We start from the raw sequence: 21,802 nt of genomic DNA, 5'->3' as shown, positions 1-21,802 counted from the left end.
CAAATAAAAATTGTTTTTAAAAATTGTAGGTCAGTCACAGAGAAAAGGAGAGACAAAGATCTTACACTGGTTCACTCCTCGGATGTTCACAATGGCCAGGGCTGGGCCAGAAAGCCAGGAGCTTCTTCCCAGTCCCAGAGCTTTGGGCCATCCTCGCTGCTTTATTTGGCCATAAGCAGGGAGTTGGATGGGAAGTGGAGCAGCCAGGACTTGACCCAGAGCCCTAATGGAAAGCCAGCTACTTGTGTTTTTTTTTTCCTTTTTTCTACCCCCTCTGTGGTTTTTTGTGATACCTAACATTCCTGATGCCCTGCTCTGGATAAACAGCAGTGGTGTTGGGCCAGGCATGTGGTAGCCTGGTGGCTAAAGTCCTCACCTTGCATGCACCGGGATCCCATATGGGTGCAAGTTTGTGTCCTGGAGGCTCTGCTTCCCTTCCAGCTCCCTGTTTGTGGCCTGGGAAAGCAATCGAGGAAAGCCTTGGGACCATGCACCTACATGGGAGACCCGGAGGAGGCTCCGTGCTCCTGGCTTCAGATCAGAAGCTCTGGCCGTTGCTGTCACTTGGGGAGTGAATCATCGGACAGATCTTCCCCTCTCACTCTCTGTATATCTGACTTTGCAGTAAAAAATAAAATAAATCTTAAAAAAAAAAAAGCAGTGGTGTCAAACATGAAATGTCAACTCTGAACCAGTGTGTGGGCATGTCAGCTCTGAGCTAACCAACAGCTTCATCAATGTGTTGTTTGATCTTTTCCTTGGAACAGTGAAGATTTCCTAGAGAATTCATTTACCACCTACTAGGGTGGGAAAGTGCTGGTGCTTTTTAGAAAATATATACCTATTATTTTATTTATTTATTTATATTTTGTGATCAGCTTAGCTCTGGCCATTATGGCCATTTGGGCAGTGAACCAGTGGATGAAAGAGCTTTGTCTGTCCTTCTCTTTGTAAATCTGCCTTTCCAATAAATACACAGATTGTAAAGATTTATTTATTGGGGGTCCAACATGGTAGTGTGGTGGCTAAAGTCCTCACCTTGCATGTGCCGGGATCCGATATGGGTACTGCTTCATATCCTGACTGCTCCACTTTCCTTTTAGCTCCCTGCTCATGGCCTGGGAAAGCAATTGAGGAGCCCAGAGCCTTGAGACTCTGTACCAACATGGGAGACCCAGAGGAGGCTTGAGGATCCTGGATTCTGATCAGCGCAGCTCAGGTTGCTGGGGACACAGTGGGAGTGAACCAGCAGATGGAAGATCTTTCTCTTTTTCTCTCCCTTTCCCTGTAAATCTGACTTTCCAATTACAAATAAATATTTATCTATTGGAAAGGCAGGGTTAGAGAGCAGGAGAGCTCCTGTCTGCCACTTTACTCCCCAAAGGCTGGCGAAGGCTAAGCCAAAGGTGGGAGTTACTTTGGCAGAGGGAAGAAAGTAAGGGTGGAAGTCACAGCAGTCACAGCCACAGCTGAAGCTGGGAACTCAGTCCAGGCTCCCACCTGGACGGTAACAGTTACTTAAGTCATCACTGCCTACCTCCCAGGGTATCTGCAGGAATCAGGAATCCAAGGCAGGGATATCTAAATGTATAGCTTTGCTGCTAAGCCAAACATCCACCCCCTGTTCAATATTTTTTTTTAAGATTTATTTATTTGTATTGGAAGGTCAGATATACAGAGAGGAGGAGAGACAGAAAGGAAGATCTGTCAGTTGATTGACTCCCCAAGTGTCTGCAATGGCCAGAGCTGAGCAAATCAGGAGCCAGGAGCTGCCTCTGGGTCTTCCATGAGGGTACAGGGTCCCAAGGCTTTGAGCTGTTCTCCACTGCTTTCCCAGGTCACAAGTAGGGAGCTGGATGTGAAGCAGGGCTACTAGGACACGAACCAGCGCCCATATGGGTTCCCAGAGCATGCAAGATAAGGATTTTAGTCGCTAGGCTACCACGCCAGTCCCCCCTGTTCAACATTTTGACCAAGAAAATGAAGGAACACTTTTACAGTCAGGGAAACTCCAGGATTAAGACACAGAGTGCTGGTCCAAAAGGACTACAGAGATTACAGATGGGTAAACAAGAGGGCAAGCCTCAGGAGGAGGGGGCCCAGGCTGGGGCCACTGACAAGATCTGGCTATTAGAAAGGGCACATTGGGACAGTAGATGAGCACAGAGGACAAAAGCCTTATAGGGGCAGGCTGCTGGGGAGGCAGCAGAGGGCACTGAGCCAGCTGGAGGGATCAGGAAGGCTCAGATCTGCAGCTTTTAACCAAGGAATGGAAAAGGGTTTCCTGTACCTCTCTGGATCCCCCTTGTTGCTTGACAGATGTCTGTGCTCCTGATTCTGACAGAATCCCTGGAAGAGTTTTCAGTCAGGCAGGATCGAGAGCTTGTCTACATTTCATAGCCCTGCAGGCTGAATCTGTACAAGGAAGTGGGGCAGTGGCTCAGGGCCCACAGGGCATTAGAGCACTGGCTCAGAGCACTGCCTTGGCAGTGTCTTGACAAGCTGGGTCCTGCGTACTTCCCCAACTGGCAGGAACTTAAGACACAGATGGTCAGTCTTGTCCTAATGGTGGGTGGGAGGAACAGTCATGTCTGTGCTGTTTTCCTCCAGGAGACAGCTGAAAAGTCTTGGAGGGGATGAGTTCTTACACCCACTGGGCTGGAGTCAATGGGAAGTGGTCATGCTCACTCTGCCTAGGAACCAGGTAGCACACACTTTTGTCTTGTTTCCCTACCCACCACCCTCCCACAAAGGCCACCCCACCCTTCATGACCCATCCACCAGGTCTCATGGCCACCTCTTTCCATCCTGGCCATCAAGCACATATAGATGCCCTAGTCCCTCATTAGGGCCTTGAAGAAGCCTCTTGAAGGGACCCAGTTTGAAGACAAATGCCCAGGTGTCTATGACAACACCCTGATGGTATGTCTGCATACATTCATTTAATATTATCTGCGTTGCGTAAAAGTGAAACAAAAGACAGACTGTTACTGTTCACAAAATAACATTAACAAGAAATCTTTAAGAAAGCCTCTTTAAATTCTTGTGAAAATTAGAACCATGCCCTGAAGTTGAGAAGAGGAAGCTAAGGTTATCTTACCTCCATTCCAAGTCAAATACTAGTGGATTGTGTTTTTCTCTAGTATGGTCACTAATATCCCTGGAGGTGAGGCCCCAGGTTGGGTCTGCTGAAGGCCACAGGAAGCAAACTGGACCCTTCTGCTCTTCGGTTCTCATCACTTGGGGCCCTTACACAGGGGCTATTTCAGATGGGCAAGAGACATGGTCTTAGGTAATGGCAAGTCCTCCTCCTTCAGCTCTGTCCACCTTCCCATTAGGTTGAGAAGAGGTGGGCACATGGCCACCAAACCCAGCAAAAAATGAGCGTTCTCTTGTCTCCTCCAAAGCTATAACCAACACTTGGAAGTAAAGGTTCCTTAACACTGACTTTGGTAACCAGAGGTGGGATGAGGGCTTGTCCACCACGAAGGAGTGGGTGAAAAGGTGACAGTGTCATCAGGAGCCGTCCTTCTCAATGTTGCTTTCCTAATGCTGAGAATCACAAGTTCCTTTGAGGGCCTGCTGTGCATCCTGAGAGCCAGGCCAGGGCCTCATCCATGGCAGATTTAAGCTGCACACAGGGAGGCTCTGAGCCAGTCCAGCTGGGTTCCTGCTTCCTCCTTGTGGATACAGGGAGTTGCAGCCATGGCGGTCACCTCACAGGGCTGTCAAGAGAAGCCCAAAAGGTAGAGCAGCTTTGGCTGTCACTAGGATCCCCCTGTCAGGGGGTCTGCCAACCCAAAGGGTGTTCCCGAATCTTCTTCCCAGCTCAGAGCCAGTTACCTGCCTGAGGCTAGTACCCTATCTCCTGGGCTAGCACATAGGGAGCCTTGGATGAACAGAGGCCTGTGGGTAATATCCCCAGCATCCTGCCCAGCGTCTGTATGCAAATGTGAGAAACTTCTCTGGGTTGTCCGTGCTCCACACTATCACTCATCATCCTCACCATGCCACCCACTCAAAGTGGCACCATCAAGATGGGTTGCCATTGTCAGCCACTGTGACTCTGTGGATTCTGCCCCTCCCAAGTCCCAGCTGCCAGGAGCACAGCCTTGTTGTTTCTGCAAAATGACCTCTGGGGGAAGGTACGATCTGCGGTGGCTGAAGTGACAAACCCTTGCACCGCTCGAGTCCTCTCACCCCAGACTCACGTGCACAAGGCTTCTTTCCATGGTCATGGCCCTGTGTAGCCTTAGAAGGGATTCAGAGAAGGCAGACATCTGGTGCTGTGACCTCAAGTTTCAGCTGGTTTCGGAGCTGCTGGTGGGCAGGGAGGGGGAGTGCCCTCGGCTTCTTTCCGGGGTACACCATCAAATGACGCCCCAGGAGGAGGCCTGGCCTGGGGGCGTGGGCCATTCCTGGGCCGCTGTGATGTCTTCTCCCCTGTGTGGATCCTCTGGTGGTGGAAGAGAGCTGGGCGCTCGCGGAAGGCACGGCCACACTGTGTACACACAAAGGGCTTCTCACCAGTGTGGATGCGCCGGTGGCTGAGCAGCACGGCGCCTTTGGCAAAGGCCTTGCCACAGTCTCCACAGCGGAAGGGTCGCTCACCAGTGTGCAGTAGCTGGTGCTGTGTCAGATTGGAACTGTGGCTGAAAGCGCGGCCGCACTGCCCACAAGAGAAGGGCTTCTCGCCAGTGTGCACGCGCTGATGCTTGAAGAGCGATGAGCCCTGGCTGAAGGCAGCGCCACACAGGGTGCACGCATATGGCTTCTCGCCTGTGTGCGTGCGCTCGTGCTGGATTAGGTGAGAGTTGCGGCAGAAGCGGCGGCCGCACTGTGCGCAGGCATAGGGCCGCCCACCAGCATGAATCTTGCGGTGTTGGCTGAGGTTGGAGCCGTGGCTGAAGGCCTTGCCACACTCACCGCAGCGGAAGGACTTCTCAGCCGTGTGGATGCGCTGGTGCCGTACCAACGAGGAGCTGTGGCGGAAAGCCTTGCCGCACGCTGGGCACGCATAGGGCGTCTCACCACTGTGGATGCGCTGGTGCTGCGTCAGGTGTGACGTCTGGCTGAAGGCCTTGCCACACTGGGCACACTCATATGGCCGCTCCCCAGTGTGCGTGCGCAGGTGCTTGAGAAGATCGGAACTCTTCACAAACACTTTGCTACATGCGCGGCATTCAAAGGGTTTCTCCCCAGGGTGGCTGCCGGAGCCAGGGTGGAGGGCCTCACCCAGCTCCTGCCATGTTGGGGGATCCTGGCCATCCGGAACTCTCTGAAGTTCATGCCAAGTAGCACCCACCGTTCTGTGTTCCCCTCTGGCACGACCAGCATCAAAGGCTGGAACACTTGGGAAAGCTGGCCCAGAGCATGGCTGTGGGAATCGCTTCTGGCGCTCAGAGGTTGGGGTGGGACAGTCTGCAGGGGCCAAGCCCCTGGACGTGCCGCCCCCAGGAGCACTCAGGGGCGAGGTCAGTCGCAGGCTGACGCGGGCATCACCGCTGCCTGAGCCTAGCAGAAGCCTTTCCCAGTAGATCACCGATACCCCTGAGGGTTTTCTCTCCTGAATTCCTGCAGCGTGCCAGGCACCAGCAGTGGGCAGGGCACTAGAAGATGCTCCAGGGAGGCTACTGAGGTAAGCTGTTGGCAGTGCTGCTTTTCCAGAAGCATCTCTGTTCTCTGCTGGACGTCGGGAACCTGAAGACAAATAGTGGGTGCCTGAGTGGGCAACAAGGAGAGGACCACAGGGACTAGGTATAGAAGGATATAGAGAAAAGCAGAGACCTAGGCTGGTCCTGCAGGAATGGGTACAGAGGAGGGGAATCATCTTTCATGGTAAACGTGGGACTTGGGACAAGTGTTGTATATTATTAAGTTGACACCTGGGATGCCTGCATCCCATAGGGGTGCCAGTTCAAGTCTTGGTGCTAAACTTCCAATCCTGCTCCCTGCAAACATGCCTAGGAAAGCAGCGAAAGATGACTCATGTGCTTTGATCCTTGCACCCATGTGGGAGACCAAGAGGAAGCTCCTAGCTCCTAGCTTTTGCCTGGCTCAGCCCTGCCTGTTGTGGCCATCTGCAGAGTGAAACAGCAGGTAGAAGATCTCTTTCTCTCTCTCTGTCTCCCTCTATAACCCTAATTTCAAATAAATACATATTACTATTTTTTAAAAGGTTTATTTTATTTTCATTACAAAGTCAGATACACAGAGAGAAGGAGAGACAGAGAGGAAGTGGAACTGCCGGGATTAGAACCGACGCCCATATGGGATCCCGGCACGTTCAAGGTGAGGACCTTAGCCACTAGGCCACGTCGCCGGGCCCAAATAAATACATATTATAAATAAATCAATAAATGTGGCATTTACTGTATCAGGGAACACCCCAAAGGAAAACTGCTGTCCTCATTCTGCCCCCATTCTGCCCTCACAGCCCAGGTCTGCTTTTGTTTCTGCACAGGTCTCCATCTGTTTTACTTGTGAATCCTGTGCACAGGTGTTCTCTCCAGCACTGAATTCACAAAGGCCGGACCAAAAACATCCTGGTCAGGCTGTGACTGTTCTTCCATCACCTGGAATTAGTGTCCTTGGTAAGTGTTTAAGGAACACTGGAATACATGAATGAGGGGAGAAAGGAATGAACCTGAACTCCTGCCAGCCTAGAGGTGCCCTGTGTGAACCCAGCTCCTATGTCCTTGGAGCTCTCCTTTTAACAAAAAATATATTTGTTTGAAAGAGTTACTGAGAGATCTTGTGTCCTCTGGTTCCCTTCCCAGATGGACTGAAGGCTGAAACCAAGCAGCCAGGAACTCCATGCTGGTCTCCCAAGTGGTGGCAGGGGCTCAAGTATGTGAGCCACCTATCACTGCTTTTTTATGGCCATCAGCAGGAAACTGGATCAGGAGAGCAGCAGGGATGAGAACTGCCATGTACGTGGGAAATTGGCATCACGGGCCAACGTGGCTATGCCACATACTAACTATGGGACTGTCCTCATAAAGGCAGTCCGTGCCATCACCTCTAGAAGAGGCTGAGGATGAGAACAGAGGGAGGTGGGTGGGAGGCAGGAAGGAGGTTATGTCTGGGTAGCCTGAGTGGGAAGACAAACGTTTATCCCCAGTCCTGAGTAGCCCCACCTTGAGTCCCCACTCACTAGGACTGAGCCTTTTCTGTGGGTTCCTGGCTGAGGTCATAGCCATCCCACTGGGGACCCAGGGTTCCTCACCACGCTGAAGCTTGACAACCACATGAGGTCGGGAAGCAGAGAGTCCTGTGCGAGCGAGAAGGAGAAAAAATGAAAAGCCCATCTTCCGACAGAAGGCAGAAGACAGATGGTGCCATTTCACTGTTGGAAAACTGAAGGTCAACTTACAGGGACAGTCCAAAAGTCTCCATAAGCAGCAATTATGGCCAAAGTGCTGCAGTGCAGGCACAGGAAGGTAACAGCCAGCCAAGCAGGGCCACAGGGAATGGCTGAGCCAACTGGATGGCGTACCTGCTGATCCAAGTACCTCACGGGGCCTTGGCAAGCACTAAGTCTGCTCGGAGCCACCAGAGAGGTGAGAGGACAGTCCTGGGAGCCCAGTCTGGCACAGAGGACCATGGCCTTACCCAGGGAAGCCACGAGGGCGAAGTTCTCCAGCATCACCTGACGGTACAGGGCTCTCTGCACTGTATCCAGGAGACTCCACTCCTCTTGGGAGAAGTACACGGCCACATCCTCGAAAGCCATCGGGCTCTGCAACAGTGGGTGGGAGGAGTGGACAGTGTAAGGTGTGGCTCTGTGACCCAGGACCCAGCTTTCCATGCAGGACGCATCTCCTCTTACCTCTCTCAGGTAACTCACCCCGCTTCCTCCAGGGCCTGCCCCAGTCTGAGACACAGAGACTTCCCCAGATTCTTCTGGGGTGGCTTCACACAGACAAGTAAGAAGCTCCACTACCAGCTGGCAGCCACATCAAGGGTATCCCAGGGCAAACTCTCTGCCCTTCCCAGCTGCTCTTCACGCACCAACAGAAGTCCCAGCTGTGGACTCCAAGGATATGTCCATCCTGGGGACCCTCCTGCTATGCTTGTCAACATTTCATGGCTGTTCCTCCAGCTGAGGGTCTGGGCTGAAGTATCTGGCCACACGAGGTGATCCAAAGACATGGCAGATATCATTTCACTCCTCACAGAGGTGCCCCCACTGTTTCCTTTCCACTTTGCTGGCTCCCTCCCCTCTCCTAGGCCCTGCTGGACTGTCCCCAGCCACCACTCTTCCTTGCTCTCCAGCCAGAACTGCCAAAACTTGGCCAAGTCTTAGGACCACCCCTCCTCTGTCCAACGTCCAGGTCCTGCTTTGGTGCAGGATGCCAGAACCCAGTCCACTAGATATCTACAGCTTCAGGTTCCATGGTGCCACCCTGTACACTGCAGAATCCTGGGAACCCTGCACCTTTCCCGCAATAAACCCACCTTCCCTCGCAACTCATATCTGTCTACAGCAGCTCCATCCTCCAGCCACACAACACTCACTCACAGCCCACACTGGACATACTGCAGATCTATCTGGAATTCAACCACTCTACCCAGTCCCACTGCCCCATCTCCCACGCAGCTTAGGTGCCTTCTCCTTTCAGACCGACACTTGCCCCATGACTATACTCAGTGAAATTGGATTTTTTCCAAATCCCAAGTGTCCAATTGCTATTCAAACATTTCTATTCAAAACCTTCCATGGCCCCAGAGGCCCTTAGGATAAGGTCTCAGCTCCGTGGTCATGTAGTCACTTCTCCCTGGGTACCACGCCAGGAATGCTCACCCTCCTTCCCTTCTACACCCACCTTGGTGTCAGCAATGAGGGCCACGCTCGTGCCACTGGGGTCTAGGTTGGAGGGACCTGGCTTGAGCGCCCAGGGAAGCAAATGGGGAAAGCAACTCATAATGTCCTCCCCTCGAAGGGGGCTGTGTCCGTGAAGGAGGCCTCACTTACCAGGAGCAGGTGGGTTAAGCACCCCCTCCTGCTGCAGCCATCGGAACATGCACCTGGGGCGGGGCTCCAAGGTGGACGACTCGGGAACTCTCCGTCCCGATCTCTCAAGCTCAGTCTCCCAGTCAGTCAAGAGGCACAGCGCTCTGCGAGCTGCACAGCAAGCGGCTCGGGGCGCGCCCACCCGCCCCACGGGCCACCCACTCCACACAGAAACCCAGGCTCGTGGGGTGGGGCCGTCCCTGATGCTCGCACGGGCCCAGGTACCACAAAGCCCGCCGCCAGGACATGCCTCACCACCTTCACGTCGGAGCTCCAGAACCTCCTGGAAAACAAACCACAGGGCCACCTGAATGGTCCTACTCACACGAGCGACCCAACGCCGGGCAGCAAAGTGACAGTCTCTGGCGCCGGAAGTCCAGTCTTCCCAAACTCCCATTGGTCCAATGCACACCACGGACGAAAGCGGAGAGCCTTCTGGGCAGTGTAGTTCCGCCTAATTTCCTGCCATGACAAGCATGCTTTGCAATCTCCATGGCAATGATCAGCATCACCGCACAGGACTCTGGGTAATGTAGTCCCGTGGCCGCCCCAGGTGCAACTGAGGGTTCCCCTCTCAAGTTCTTTTCTGGGCTCTAAAGTCCATGCAATCCCGACTAAACGGTCAGGGTGCGTAAACAAAACAAATCCTTCTTGTGGCCTGGGAAAGCAGTGGAGGAGGATGGCCACAAAGACTTGCGACCCTGTGCCACGTGGGTGATCAGGAGAGGCTCCTGGTCCCTGGCTTCGGATTGGCTTCGTTCCGCTGTTGCTGCCGCTTGAGAGTGAAGCTCTCTGTGTCTCCTCTCTGCATAACTGCCTTTCCAATAAAAATAACTAAATCTTAAAACAAAACAGGACCCAGCGCGGTAGCCTAGCTGCTGAAGTCCTCCTCTCTCACACACACCAGGATACCATGCAGGCATTGGTTCGTGTCCCAGCAGCCCCAATTCCTATCCAGTTCCCTGCTTGTGGCCTGGGGAAGCAGTTGGAGATGGTCTGAGGCCTTAGGGCCCTGCACCTATGTGGGAGACCTGGACGTTCCTGGCTCCTGGCTTCAGATTGGCTCAGCTCCTGCCATTGCAGCTACTTGGGGGGTGAATTGGCAGATGGAGGAGCTTCCTCTCTGTCTCTCTTCCTGTCTGTGTATCTGACTTTCAAATAAAAATAAATAAATAAAATAAATCCTAAAAAAAAAAAAAAAATGGAAACAGCATTAGTTCCTGGAAGCTACACTAGCAGTTAGCACAAAGGAGAAAGAGAAGCATAGGTGTTGAGGTGAAAGAGCTAGATTCAAGTCCTAGCCATGCGGCTTTGGGGCACAGGTTTGACCTGATCTGTTAGTGTCCTGTAGAGATAAGATCAGTTCACTACTTCAAGTCCCTAGCCTAAAATCTATTTTGCGTCTGAGATTGCTTTCAGATGGCTGCAGGAAGCTGGGCACTTCAACCAGATCTCCCATATAAAATGAATGGCAAAAACCCAACTAACTTGAGCTACAACCATTGCTTCCCAGGGTCTACACCAGCAGGAAGCTAGAGTCAGGAGTGGTGCTTGTACTCAAACCCAGGCATGCCAGAGTGGAAAGCATAGATACCAACTAGTCTCTCAACCAGGAGACCAATGTATGCCCCATGTTTATAATATATTCTGTGGGAAATACTGACTCCCAGAATGGCCTGGGTGGAGATGGGGCTACAGGGTTGAAAGGTCCTTGTCACCACAGGCCAGATCTCCAACCCTTGAGAGCCCTCAGGCTGCCACCCAGAGCAGATGAGAAGAATCACCTGATCTGAGAGCATGCAGGTAAAAGGGGGTGCTCTTGGTACTACAGCATTCAGGTGCTCCTCCAGCTCTCAAAATCCAGGACAAGTCAATGCAAAGGCAGGGAAATGTACATGACACAAGCAGCAAGATGAGGTGTCTGCTCATTAACATAAAAATGCTGGGGCCCGGTGCGATAGGATCAATGACTAAATCCTTACCTTGCAAGCGCTGGGATTCCATATGGGCACTGGTTCAATCCTGACTGCTCTGCTTCCCTTCCAGCTCCCTGCTTGTGGCCTGGGAAAGCAGTCAAAGACGGCCCAAAGCCTTGGGACCCTGCACTAGTGTGGGTGACCTGGAAGAGGCTCCTGGCTCCTAGTTTTGGATTGGCTCTGCTCTGGCCAGCGTGCCCATTTGGGGAGTGAACCAGTGCATCAAGATCTTTCTTTCTTCTCCCTAAATCTTATTTCCCTTTCCAATAAAAATAAATCACTGGAGATAAATTATTGGAAAGGCAGAATCACAGAGAGAACAGACAAAGGCAAAGATCTAGCCACTGTTTTTTTTTTTAAGATTTTTTTTTTTTTATTGCAAAGTCAGATACACGGAGAAGAGGAGGGACAGAGAGGAAGATCCTCTGTCCAATGATTCACTCTCCAAGTGACCACAACGGCAGAAGCTGAGCCAATCCAAAGCCAGGAGCCAGAACCTCTTCCGGGTCTCCCACGCGGGTGCAGGGCCATCCTTGACTGCTTTCCCAGGCCACAAGCAGGGAGCTGGATGGGAAGCAGGGATGCCAGGATTAGAACTGGCACCCATATGGGATCCTGGCACATTCAAGGCGAGGACTTTAGCTGCTAGACCACAGTGCCAGGCCCTTGTTTGGTTTTTGTGAAACACCACTGTAAACAACCAACATCATGAGTTTCACTATCTTAAGCAGGTGGTATTTTAACCACTAATTCAGCCAACAAGCCAGCAATCAAAGTCCACTCAGCTTCTCTAACTAACGCCTAGCTCTCTCCTGCATCAGCTCTGTGGGTCTTACACCAACCTATCTGCTCTGAAGCTATGCACGGATGTCTGCAGTTTTCCCGGCTGGCCTGCCATATCACTTATGTTGTTGTCGGCAGGCATCTCATATACTGCTCCCCACAAGGGCTGCAGTCCTATAGCCCTCCCAGGCTTTCCTTGGACATCTTGGTGGAAACTGCCATGACCCCAAATGTTTACATTCTACATGTCCGCAAAGCCACATGGTTAATCCCAAGACCTGCTGGCAGCAGGAGCATGCCTGGAGCTCCTTCATGAAAGCATCCAACCTGGCAGGGCTTTGAAACCAAGCTGCACTTCAGTGATGGAGCAGTGTTGGGGGCCCTATGTCAAGGAGATGTTTGAGCTGCCTCCATTACCAGTGGCATCTGCCCAGTTTCTTGCCTCTACGCAAGAAGCATTCCAGACATGAGACACAGAGTGTGGTAAGCAAGACAGCGAAGTTGAATGAAGAGAAACCCACCTGACAGTGCAGGCGGGCGTCTCAGCAGAGAACTGAGAGCCTAGACTTTCCAGTCTGGAGTCTTTTGGGAGTAAGTAGGGGTCCCCCATTTTACCTCCCTCTTCTGGGAATTTATGGAGGGTTTTGGGGTTTCTTCCTAGGAATTTAGTCCAGCACAGTTGCTGGACTTATAGCACCCTTCATGCAGAGGGTACCCTTGAACTGCCCCCAGGAAGAGGGTTACAGAACCAGATCAATCACTTCAGGTCTCATTGCTGACCGGCTTGAAGGGCTTGTTTCCTCACTACATTATACTTTCTTTAAAAATTCCCATTTTGGGGCCTGGCACGATAGCGCAGTAGTTAAAGTCCTCGCCTTGCACACGCCAGGATTCCATATGTGCGCCAGTTCTAATCCCGGCGGCCCTGCTTTTCATCCAGCTCTCTGCTTGTGACCTGGGAAAGCACTCGAGGATGGCTAAAAGCCTTGGGACCCTGCACCCACGTGGGAGACCCGGAAGAGCTCCTGGCTCCTGGCTGCGGATTGGTTTAGCTCCAGCCATTGCGGTCACTTGGGGAGTAAACCATCGTATGGAAGATCTTCCTCTCTGCTTCTCCTCCTCTCTGTATATCCACCTTTCCAATAAAAATAAACAATTCTTAAAAAAAAAAAAAGTTAAAAAATTCCCATTTTATGGGCTCAGCAGTGTGGCCTAGTGGCTAAGGTCCTCGCCTTGATCCCATATGGCCGCTGGTTCTAATCCCGGCAGCTCCACTTCCTCTCTATCTCTCCTCCTCTCAGTATATCTGACTTTGTAATAAAAATAAAATAAATCTTAAAAAAAAAAAATTCCCATTTTGGGGGCCCAGCATGGCGGCCTAGTGGCTAAAATCCTCACCTTAAAGGTATCAGGATCTCATATGGGTGCTGGTTCATATCCTGGCTGCTCTACTTCCCATCCAGCTCCCTGTTTGTGGCCTGGGAAAGCAGTAGAGAAACGCCCAAAACCTTGAGACCCTGCACCCATGTGGGAGACCTGGAAGAAGCTCCTGGCTCCTGGTTTTGCAATCATCTCAGCTTCTGCCGTTGCAGCCACTAGGGGAGTAAACCAGATAATCTTTCTCTCCATATCTCCTCTCTCTAAATCTGACTTTCCAAGAAAGAAATCATTTAAAAATTCCCATTTTTCTTTTACATGCATAGGTTAATGTCTGTCTAAACTGCTATCTGTTTATTTCAGAGGCAGAGATAGTAGACAGCTGGGAGTGACTCACTAAAATGAGGATAAGAACAACACAGGCCAGAACAATGGCTCAGCTGGCTAATCCTCCATGTGCAAGTTCTGGCATCCTATGTGGGTGCCAGTTCATGTACTGGTTGCTTCTCTTTCCATGCTGCTCCCTGCTTATGGCCTGGGAAAGCAGTGAAGGATTGCCCAAGTCCTGGGGGCCCTGCACCTGCAAAAGAGTTGCAAAAGAGGCTCCTGGTTCTGGATGGGTTCAGCTCTGGCCATTGCAGCCATTTGGGAAGTGAACCAGTGGATGGGTCTTTCCTTCTGTTTTTTCTCCTCTCTGTAAACCTGCCTTTTCAATATATAAAGCAGCAGCAGCTCTCACATGTTCAGCACTATGTGTTTCACCCTGTGCTGAGCCCTTTTCCTGTTCTCTCTCAGAAGGAAATACTACCCCAAATTTGCCACTGGACTATGGCTGACCCTGAGGAAAACCAGATGTCCTGGGAGGGCTTGTGAAAGCTCAGAGAGCTTCCGATTCACTAGACAGCAGAGAAGCTGGAATCTCAAAACTTGGCAATGATCACTAAATGACCTCTCCAAGAGAGAAGATCCAAGAACAGCCCCTTTAAGAGGAGTCTAAGCCACACCCCAGCATTTAAAACCTTTTGGACTCCATTTCCCAGAGGTCCTCTCGGTGCTGCTGAGGCGTTGCCATGGAGAAGACAAAGCGCGCGCTACGGCCTGCCGAAACTACACTAACCAGAAGACGCAGGGGAGTTCTCTTCCAGCGATTCGCCGACGGGACAGGAACTTCCAGCGTCGCTATATACTCCAAGTTCGTCTTGGTTCTTGTAAGGTCGTCGCGCACCGCCCTTGGGACAGCCAGCCTTTTCCTAGGGGCGACCTCCGCGACTTCCTCCAAGCCGCGAGTTCTGTCGCGGGGTCGTCCTCTGCCCTAGCCTCCAGTTCCTGCAATCTAGAGGCAGCGTCCTGAACCCAGAACACAAGCACATGGTGGAGACGAGGCACCGAACTCTACAGTGGACCCTGTCACCTTGTCCAGTGGAGTGTGAGCTCCCTGAGCTCAAAGGATCTTTGGGTTCGATGGCGGCGGCAGCGCCGAGTGACCCAGCACGGGTGAGAGAGAGGTGCCCGGTGGCTCTCACGCAGCTCCCGTAGGACACACCTCATCCCGGCGCACTTCAGCGGGAGGGAATTCCTCTAGTCTTCCCGAGATCTTGTCTTGCTCTTTGTCCCGCGGCCAGGGGCTAAATGAAGGGCTCCCGTTTCTTAAAATCAAAGTGTAGAAAGCTGTTTTGGTCACAGGAGCGAGGGTATGCAAATGCTTGAAAATGAGGCTGTGCTGAGTGCTGAGGGACCCTAACCCTGTGTTGGAGGGAATAGCTTGGCTGGACTGCAGTGGTAGCCTGAAGAACATGACCTGTAATCTGAGAGGTGCTATCAGTGGCATGTCTGAGGTGCTGTGGGGACGTGATCTGATTAGTTCTCAGGCACTGTCTGGCTGCAGAGGGGAAAGTAGATGGCATCAGAGAGAGAACAAAGGGGCCTATAAGGATTCAATGTTAAGTCAGTGAGTGGAGGGTGGCAAGCCTTGGCCAGAGCGCTGACTGAGGAATTGGGGAAGCAGATGGATTTTGGATTTTTAAAATCCATTGTAGCTGGATGCTACAATGTGGAAAGTGAAAGAAAGACGGGGAGGTAATAGACATGGGTCCAGGGATTTTGGCCTCACCCTCTAGAATGGAAATGCAATCTAAACATGATGGAATCAGTGAGTGGACAGACATTAGAGGCCAGGACATGGAGTTTCAGCTGCCCTAGAGAGCTGTGAATGGGCACCAAGTGGCTGCTGGACACACATATCAGTTCTGCTGAGGGACTTGCTTCAGAGGTGTTCAGCTTGTGGCAACCAGCCTGTAACTGAGATGAAGTTCTGGTTTGGGTCTAAGGGAGGAGATCTTATATCACAGCCATGGATTCCCCATGGGAGCTGATGAGACTAGGTGGCTGGTCATGGGTGGTGCACTACACAAAGGCAGATGAAAAAGTAATGGCTTCAGGGAAAGGTGTGTGGGAAGAGCCCCCCACCCCAGCATTGTGACCTACTGGGTTAAACAACCACCTGCAGTGTTAGCCTGCATGACATGTGCGTGTCAGTTCAAGTCTTGGCTGTTCCACTTCTGATCCAGCTCCTTGCTAATGTTCCTGGGAAAGCAGCAGAGGATGGCTCAAGTCCTTGGGCCCCTGGCTCCTGGCTTTGGTCTGGCCCAGCCCTGGCTATTGTGGCCACCTTGAAAGTGTCAGCAGATGGAACATCTCTCTCTGTTTAGCTTTGGGTAACTTTCAAAGAAGAAACAAGAGAGAGAAAGAAAGAGATGGAGAAACAGAATGAGAGGAAGGAAGAAGGAAAGAAAGAGGGTCCGGAAAGTTTTAAGGTCCCTGACTTGGAGGTAGAATAGGGGGACAGTGACACTGGGGCTTGTGTTCATTCACCCCTCTACAAGATAACTGATTTTTCTTAGGTGCTTTATGTAGGACCTGCCTGGGTGTTTTAGTCAGATTGTCACAGCAGTTCAGCAGCAGACAGGGTCCTCTGGGAAAGTGTTGGGCTCAGGGCTTTGAGCATGCATAAGGAAACATGCTGTACCTGAGAGGCCTATGGGTCCCAGGGGTCTGTGTATAGTTCTGGGAAACAGGGTTGACACTATGAACAGGACCATGTGGAAAGTCATGAAGGAAAGGCTGAATGTGAAACCCCTGCTGGTTGGCACTCTAGGGGGTCTGGTGTAGGACAAGATCCTGTTTGTCTTCACTGAGTAGCCAGGCTCTGTATGCTGTTTGCAGAGGCATGTGGAGAGGCAAGGAAGTGCTGGCTGTGTGGGCCTTGGGTGGCTGCAGGGTCTGGAGATGGAAGGTTCAAGGACTGATGTGTCTTAAAAGGAGTGTGAACCTGGGCCCGGCAGCGTGGCCTAGCGGCTAAAGACCTCGCCTTGAACGCGCCGGATCCCATATGTGTGCCAGTTCTAATCCCGGCAGCTCCACTTGCTATCCAGCTCCCTGCTTGTGGCCTGGGAAAGCAGTTGAGTACAGCCCAAAGCCTTGGGACCCTGCACCCGTGTGGGAGACCTGGAAGAGGTTTCAGGTTCCTGGCTTCAGGTCGGCTCAGCACCAGCCGTTGCGCTCACTTGGGGAGTGGATCATTGGACGGAAGATCTTCCTCTCTGTCTCTCCTCTCTGTATATCTGACTTTGTAATAAAAATAAATAAATCTTAAAAAAAAAAGAGTGTGAACCAGTGGGGTCAGGACCTAATAAAAGGTGAGCTTTATGTTTGTGGAGGCAAATCTAGGCACCCAGAGCTTAGATGGTGTCCGTCTACTTGCCTGTTTTGGGGGACATGAGAGAGAGACTCATGGGCAAATGGAGCTTGGGTAGGTAGATGACCAGGGTGTATGTACAACAGGAGCTGAGGACCTTGGAGAAAGAAGCTGCTGCCAGATAGGTGGCAGGATGAGGCATCTCTGTGTATGTGTATGTACACGCACACACACTTTCTGTCCATGTTTTCTGCCATCCTTTTGGTTGGGTTGACTTAGCTGTCACCATCATGGCAGGGCCACGTGACCTTTGAGGATGTGGCTGTGTCCTTCTCCCGGAAGGAATGGGGGCTCCTTGAGGAGGCTCAGAGGCGCCTGTACCGTGATGTGATGCTGCAGAACTTTGCACTTGTGGCCTCTCTGGGTAAGGCCCTTACTCCCACCCCAGCATTCTTTTCCATTTCTCCTGAGGGCAGCCCTGTTTTCCCACAGCTGGAGCATGGGAGCTGTGGACTAACTGCTCTGTGTGTGTAGCATGAACTCTTCTCCTTGGAAGTGCTGACACTGTGTGAACCCTTGCAGGGAGGGACCCAGGGTCAGCAGTCTGAGCCAAGCTGCTTCAGTCTACCCAGGTCACTTGCACCTCTATTCCCCAGATTTCCCACCATTTTATCAAATCAGACATTTCTAGAAGCCGGGCTATGTCTGAGACTGTGAGTACCAATAAGGTCACTGCTTGTGGGGACCTTTGCACTGTTTCTGTGTGATGCTCCTTAAAGGTTTATTTCTAACAATGTGGTTTTCTTCTCAGTTGCAAAGATGAGATGAGTTCCTTTTGCCTTGCATTACAGCTAACCACTTGCCTCTTTCTACTTTTCCCTTAGGGCTTGTGTCTTCCAAATCCTCTGTGGTCACCTACCTGGAGCAAGGTAAAGTGCCATGGGTACCCAACAGGGTAAATAAGTGTTTAGTCACAGCAGAGGCCAAGAGGAAGCCTAGACCTGGTGAGTGGGACCGACACAGGTGTCCTATCAGGGTCAGGCTCATGTTGTGTGAGGCACGTGCTCCGCATCCACCAGTGTTTCACTGCTGGGCCACCTTCGTGCCATTTCTGTTCTGACGTGTGCCCCATCCACGGTGGATGGGCCCGCTCCTCCAACCTCTATGTCTCCTCTGTTCCCCTTCATTGCTCCTCTGTGGTGCTTTCCTACCTTAGCCTGCGTGTGGTGTATTATGAACTGTGCACATAACTTCATATAGACTCCGAGAGCCACATACCCAGGTGCAGCTGGACTTTCATGGGTCTGTGCAAACCCAGAGATCTCTTCCTGTTAGAGGTGTTCTGGGATTGCCTTATCCCATCCTACTGAAAGGTGAGGTGTGATTTGGTGCCCTGCTTCTTCTCCAAACCTGAACCCTAACCCTGTTCTCCTAGTGAGTCCCCTCCCTATGCGGCTTACTCAGCCCAGCCCTGCACTGCCAGATCTCGCTTATCCTGACTTTATTCCTGCATATGTCAGATACATTTGTGATGAGGCTGTTCCCTTCAGTGAAGCCCACGTGCACTTCACCAGCATTTCTGTGCTTTCAGGTGGCTGGCATGCTGCAGAACAAGCGTCTCCTGAGCAGAATGCTTCTGGAGAAGGACTGTTGCAGTTTGAGACACCTGAGGCAAGTCCTTCTTCCAAGAATGTCAATCCCTGTGGCATGTGTGGCCCAATCCTGAAAAATATTTTGTACATGGCTAAGCACCAGGTACTCTACCCAGGACACAAACCCTACATGTGTGAATCATGTGGGACAGGCTTCTGGATCAGCATGAACTTTCACCAGCCCCAGAAAGGGCATAGTGGTAAGAAGCCCTTCAAGGGCCAGGATGGTAGGCAGGACATCCTGGATGGCCACAACCGAGCCATCCTCAGTGAGGGGAAGCTACACAGGAGCACCGAGCATAGGGCAGCCTTCCCACTCAGCTCCAAACATGAGCAGCAACAAGGAGCCTATGCCACCCAGAGGCCTTTCAAGTGCAGTTACTGCGGGAAAAACTTCCTGAAGGCTTTTGCTCTCCTTGACCACCTGATAACTCACTCTGAAGAGAGACACTTCAAATGCCCCACAGGTGGAAATGCCCCCAAGGAGAAGTCAACCCATGCTAATGTCCAAAAAGTTCATCCTAGAGAAACAGCTCATGTATGTAAGCAATGTGGGAAGGCCTTTAGCCACATGTTTAAACTGAGGCTGCATCAGAAAATTCACGCTGGAGAAACACACAACAGTTGCAGTGAATGTGGGAAAACCTTTACCCGCAAACACTCACTTGTGCAACACCAGAGAGTTCACACTGGAGAGAGGCCTTACGAGTGTGGTCAGTGCGGAAAAGCCTTCACTCGCAGTTTCCATCTAGTTAGGCACCAGAAAGTTCACAACATAGAAAGGCAATATGAATGCAGGCGGTGCCGGCGAGTCTTTAATTGTATTTCCAATTTCACTGAGCACCAGAAAATACACACTGGAGAAAGGCCTTATGAATGCAATGAATGTGGAAAGGCCTTCATTAACAGCTCTCATCTTGTTCGGCACCAGAAAGTTCATAATACAGAAAGGCCTTTTGAGTGCAAAGAATGCGGGAAAGCCTTCCGGCAAATATCCAGACTTGTTCTGCATCAAAGGAGTCATACTGGGGAAAGACCTTATAAGTGCAACCAGTGTGGGAAAGCCTTTAGTTGCCTCTCCAACCTTGCCCCACACCAGCGGACTCATACTGGAGAAAAGCCTTATGAATGCTCAAGATGTGGGAAAGCCTTCAGTCAAAGCTCTGCCCTCATTCAGCACCAGAAAGTTCACACTAGAGAAAGGCCCTATGAGTGCCATGAATGCGGAAAAGCCTTCAGCTATAGTTCTAACCTTGTTAAGCACCGGAAAGTTCACACTGGAAAGAGGCCTTATGAGTGCAGCCAGTGTGGGAAATCCTTCAGTGAAAGCTCCATCCTCAGTCAGCACCAAAGAGTTCACACTGGAGAAAAGCCCTATAAATGCAACAAATGTGGAAAAGTTTTCCGCTACAGCTCGAACCTTTCCAAGCACCAAAAACGTCATACTGGAATAGGGTCATCTAAGTATAGGAGACACAAGAATGCCTTCACCCAAAGCTCCAGTCTCACTCAGCACCAGAAAGATCATGCTATAGGAAATCCTTAGGCATGTGGTCAGTGTAGGAAAGCACTTAGTTGGGGCTTTTCCTGGTTGACCATAGAAGAACTCACTCATGAGAACAATTGTGAGAAAGGAATCCTTGTGAAGCAGCAGCCAAAAATTGAATCTTGACTATCACTACACCGTTGAAGAAATTACCTCTGTCAGATAGATGGGAAGCTTTGAGGAACCATGTCACCTTTACCATCCTGTCTAGTTCCTTGTCAGAGTATGTCACTGCCAGATACCACTTCACCTGTAGCAGCTGGCAGGCCTCCACAGGGTGACGTGTCATCCTCAAGGAAGTTGGACCCCTGTACTCTTTCAGACCCCGGAAGGAACTATGAGTGATGGGAACCTTTTGGGGTCACCTTATTTATTTATTTATTTTTTTATAATCTATTTTATTGTGTTGTTGTTGACAATCTTTTCATAGTTAATTACAGTTAAAGAAAGAAAAAGAAAAAAAAAAGGCTCAGGGGGATAGGGAAGTGGGCAATACTATTATGTCCATATTGTTTCCATCTTGTATCTGAGGTAAAGGAGGATATTGAGGGAGAAGCCCCACCCGGTTTCCCGCCCACTCCGAGTCCCGGATGTGGGGCATGCTCTGAGATATGTGCTCGAGTGGTGTTAATAGTTCTCCAGTTATGAATCGCTGCCAGTTTCGCTCGATGAGGTCGTCCACTGATTGATATGGTCCATCATAAAGTCTCTGTTTGCCCCATTTTTCGCTACCTTATTTTTTTTTTTAAAGATTTATTCATTTTATTACAGCCAGATATACACAGAGGAGGAGAGACAGAGAGGAAGATCTTCCATCCAATGATTCACTCCCCAACTGAGCTGCAACGGGCCGATGCACGCCGATCCAAAGCCGGGAACCTGGAACCTCTTCCGGGTCTCCCACGCGGGTGCAGTGTCCCAGTGCATTGGGCTGTCCTGAACTGCTTTCCCAGGCCACAAGCAGGGAGCTGGATGGGAAGTGGAGCTGCCGGGACTAGAACCGGCGCCCATATGGGATCCCGGGGCTTTCAAGGCGAGGACTCTAGCTGCTAGGCCACGCCGCCGGGCCCAGGGGGTCACCTTATTAAACTGCCTTTTCTCTTCCCTCTATGGTTTAGATTGCCCTAACCTGGTTTTCATCAAGAGACTGTGAGCTGGAGTCTATTGAAAGCTTCCAGAGACTTCCCTTTTTCTTAGTCCTTGTGGAGCTTGACACCTACCATGCATTTGTCCAGCCTTCAAACTGCCCAACTGTGGAACTTCCTGCCTCCACAGTGAGTGATAATGAAGGCCTAGTAGGAAGGATTGTGGCACATCAGGTCAGGCTGCCACGTGTGGCACTGACATCCTGTATTGGAGCAATGTTTTTAGTCCTCGTTGATCTGCTTGTGATGCAACTCCCTGCTAATGTGCCTATAAAAGCAGCAGGTGATGGTTCAAGTGCTTGGGCAGATGTAAGAGGAGTTACTGGCTCTAGCTTTAGCTTGGCCTAACCATAGCTATTGTGGCCATTTGGGGGAGTGAACCAGTAGATGGAAACTCTCTTTGTCTCCTCTATTAGTTTGCCTTTCACATAAAATCTTTTAGTAAAAATTTCGAATTGAAATCATCTCTTAATTCTGGGGCTCCATCCATTGTATGTAGAAGAGACTGAGAAGAGAATTAGCCTGTAACAGTGCAAAGGGATGAAGAGCTTCTGTGGGAACCCAGACTTTCCTGACCTTAAAATCAATAGCAATGTCAAGGAAAGCTTTTAGT

At 51.1% G+C, this 21,802-nt stretch overlaps 2 protein-coding genes across 9 annotated transcripts in view; one reads left to right on the top strand and one right to left on the bottom strand.

Annotated features, from left to right (window-relative positions):
- Positions 1–2,922: 2,922 nt before the first annotated feature.
- The window catches only part of ZNF324 (zinc finger protein 324), a 28,004-nt gene continuing 9,124 nt past the window's right edge, over positions 2,923–21,802 (bottom strand). The window contains exons 1-4 of one of the 7 annotated variants that reach the window (XM_058674894.1): positions 9,272–9,414; positions 7,615–7,741; positions 7,229–7,273; positions 2,923–5,721 (exon numbers count right to left, since the gene is read on the bottom strand). In XM_058674894.1, the coding sequence (XP_058530877.1) occupies positions 4,295–5,721; positions 7,229–7,273; positions 7,615–7,735 (1,593 nt within the window). In that variant the 5' untranslated portion in view covers positions 7,736–7,741; positions 9,272–9,414 and the 3' untranslated portion in view covers positions 2,923–4,294. Of the gene's footprint in view, positions 5,722–7,156; positions 7,274–7,614; positions 7,742–9,229; positions 9,415–21,802 lie in introns of those variants that run through there. The other 6 variants (XM_058674890.1, XM_058674895.1, XM_058674893.1 and 3 more) reach the window with 6 other exon arrangements.
- Positions 14,416–20,409, top strand: ZNF132 (zinc finger protein 132). 2 transcript variants are annotated; one of them, XM_058674880.1, is made up of 4 exons: positions 14,416–14,646; positions 17,144–17,270; positions 17,731–17,775; positions 18,438–20,409. In XM_058674880.1, exons 1-4 carry the CDS (start codon positions 14,521–14,523, stop codon positions 20,042–20,044), a joined length of 1,905 nt encoding a protein of 634 aa, XP_058530863.1. In that variant the 5' UTR covers positions 14,416–14,520; the 3' UTR covers positions 20,045–20,409. The 2 variants fall into 2 exon arrangements, with proteins under 2 accessions (XP_058530863.1, XP_058530864.1); XM_058674881.1 differs by having other exon boundaries at positions 14,416–14,684.

The sequence above is a fragment of the Ochotona princeps genome, chromosome 16 (assembly GCF_030435755.1).
Source record: "Ochotona princeps isolate mOchPri1 chromosome 16, mOchPri1.hap1, whole genome shotgun sequence".
In the NCBI taxonomy this organism is placed as follows: Eukaryota; Metazoa; Chordata; class Mammalia; order Lagomorpha; family Ochotonidae; genus Ochotona; species Ochotona princeps.
The sequence above is the reverse complement of the archived record's forward strand: the minus strand, read 5'-3'. Positions and strand labels throughout refer to the sequence as shown.

Bases quoted from the DNA above. Each gene is read 5' to 3' on its own strand.
- ZNF132 (XM_058674880.1), top strand. From the start codon at position 14,521: ATGGTGGAGACGAGGCACCGAACTCTACAGTGGACCCTGTCACCTTGT. The intron at 14,647-17,143 runs GTGAGAGAGAGG...CCATCATGGCAG, and splicing joins CGCCGAGTGACCCAGCACGG to GGCCACGTGACCTTTGAGGA. The intron at 17,776-18,437 runs GTAAAGTGCCAT...CTGTGCTTTCAG, and splicing joins GGTCACCTACCTGGAGCAAG to GTGGCTGGCATGCTGCAGAA.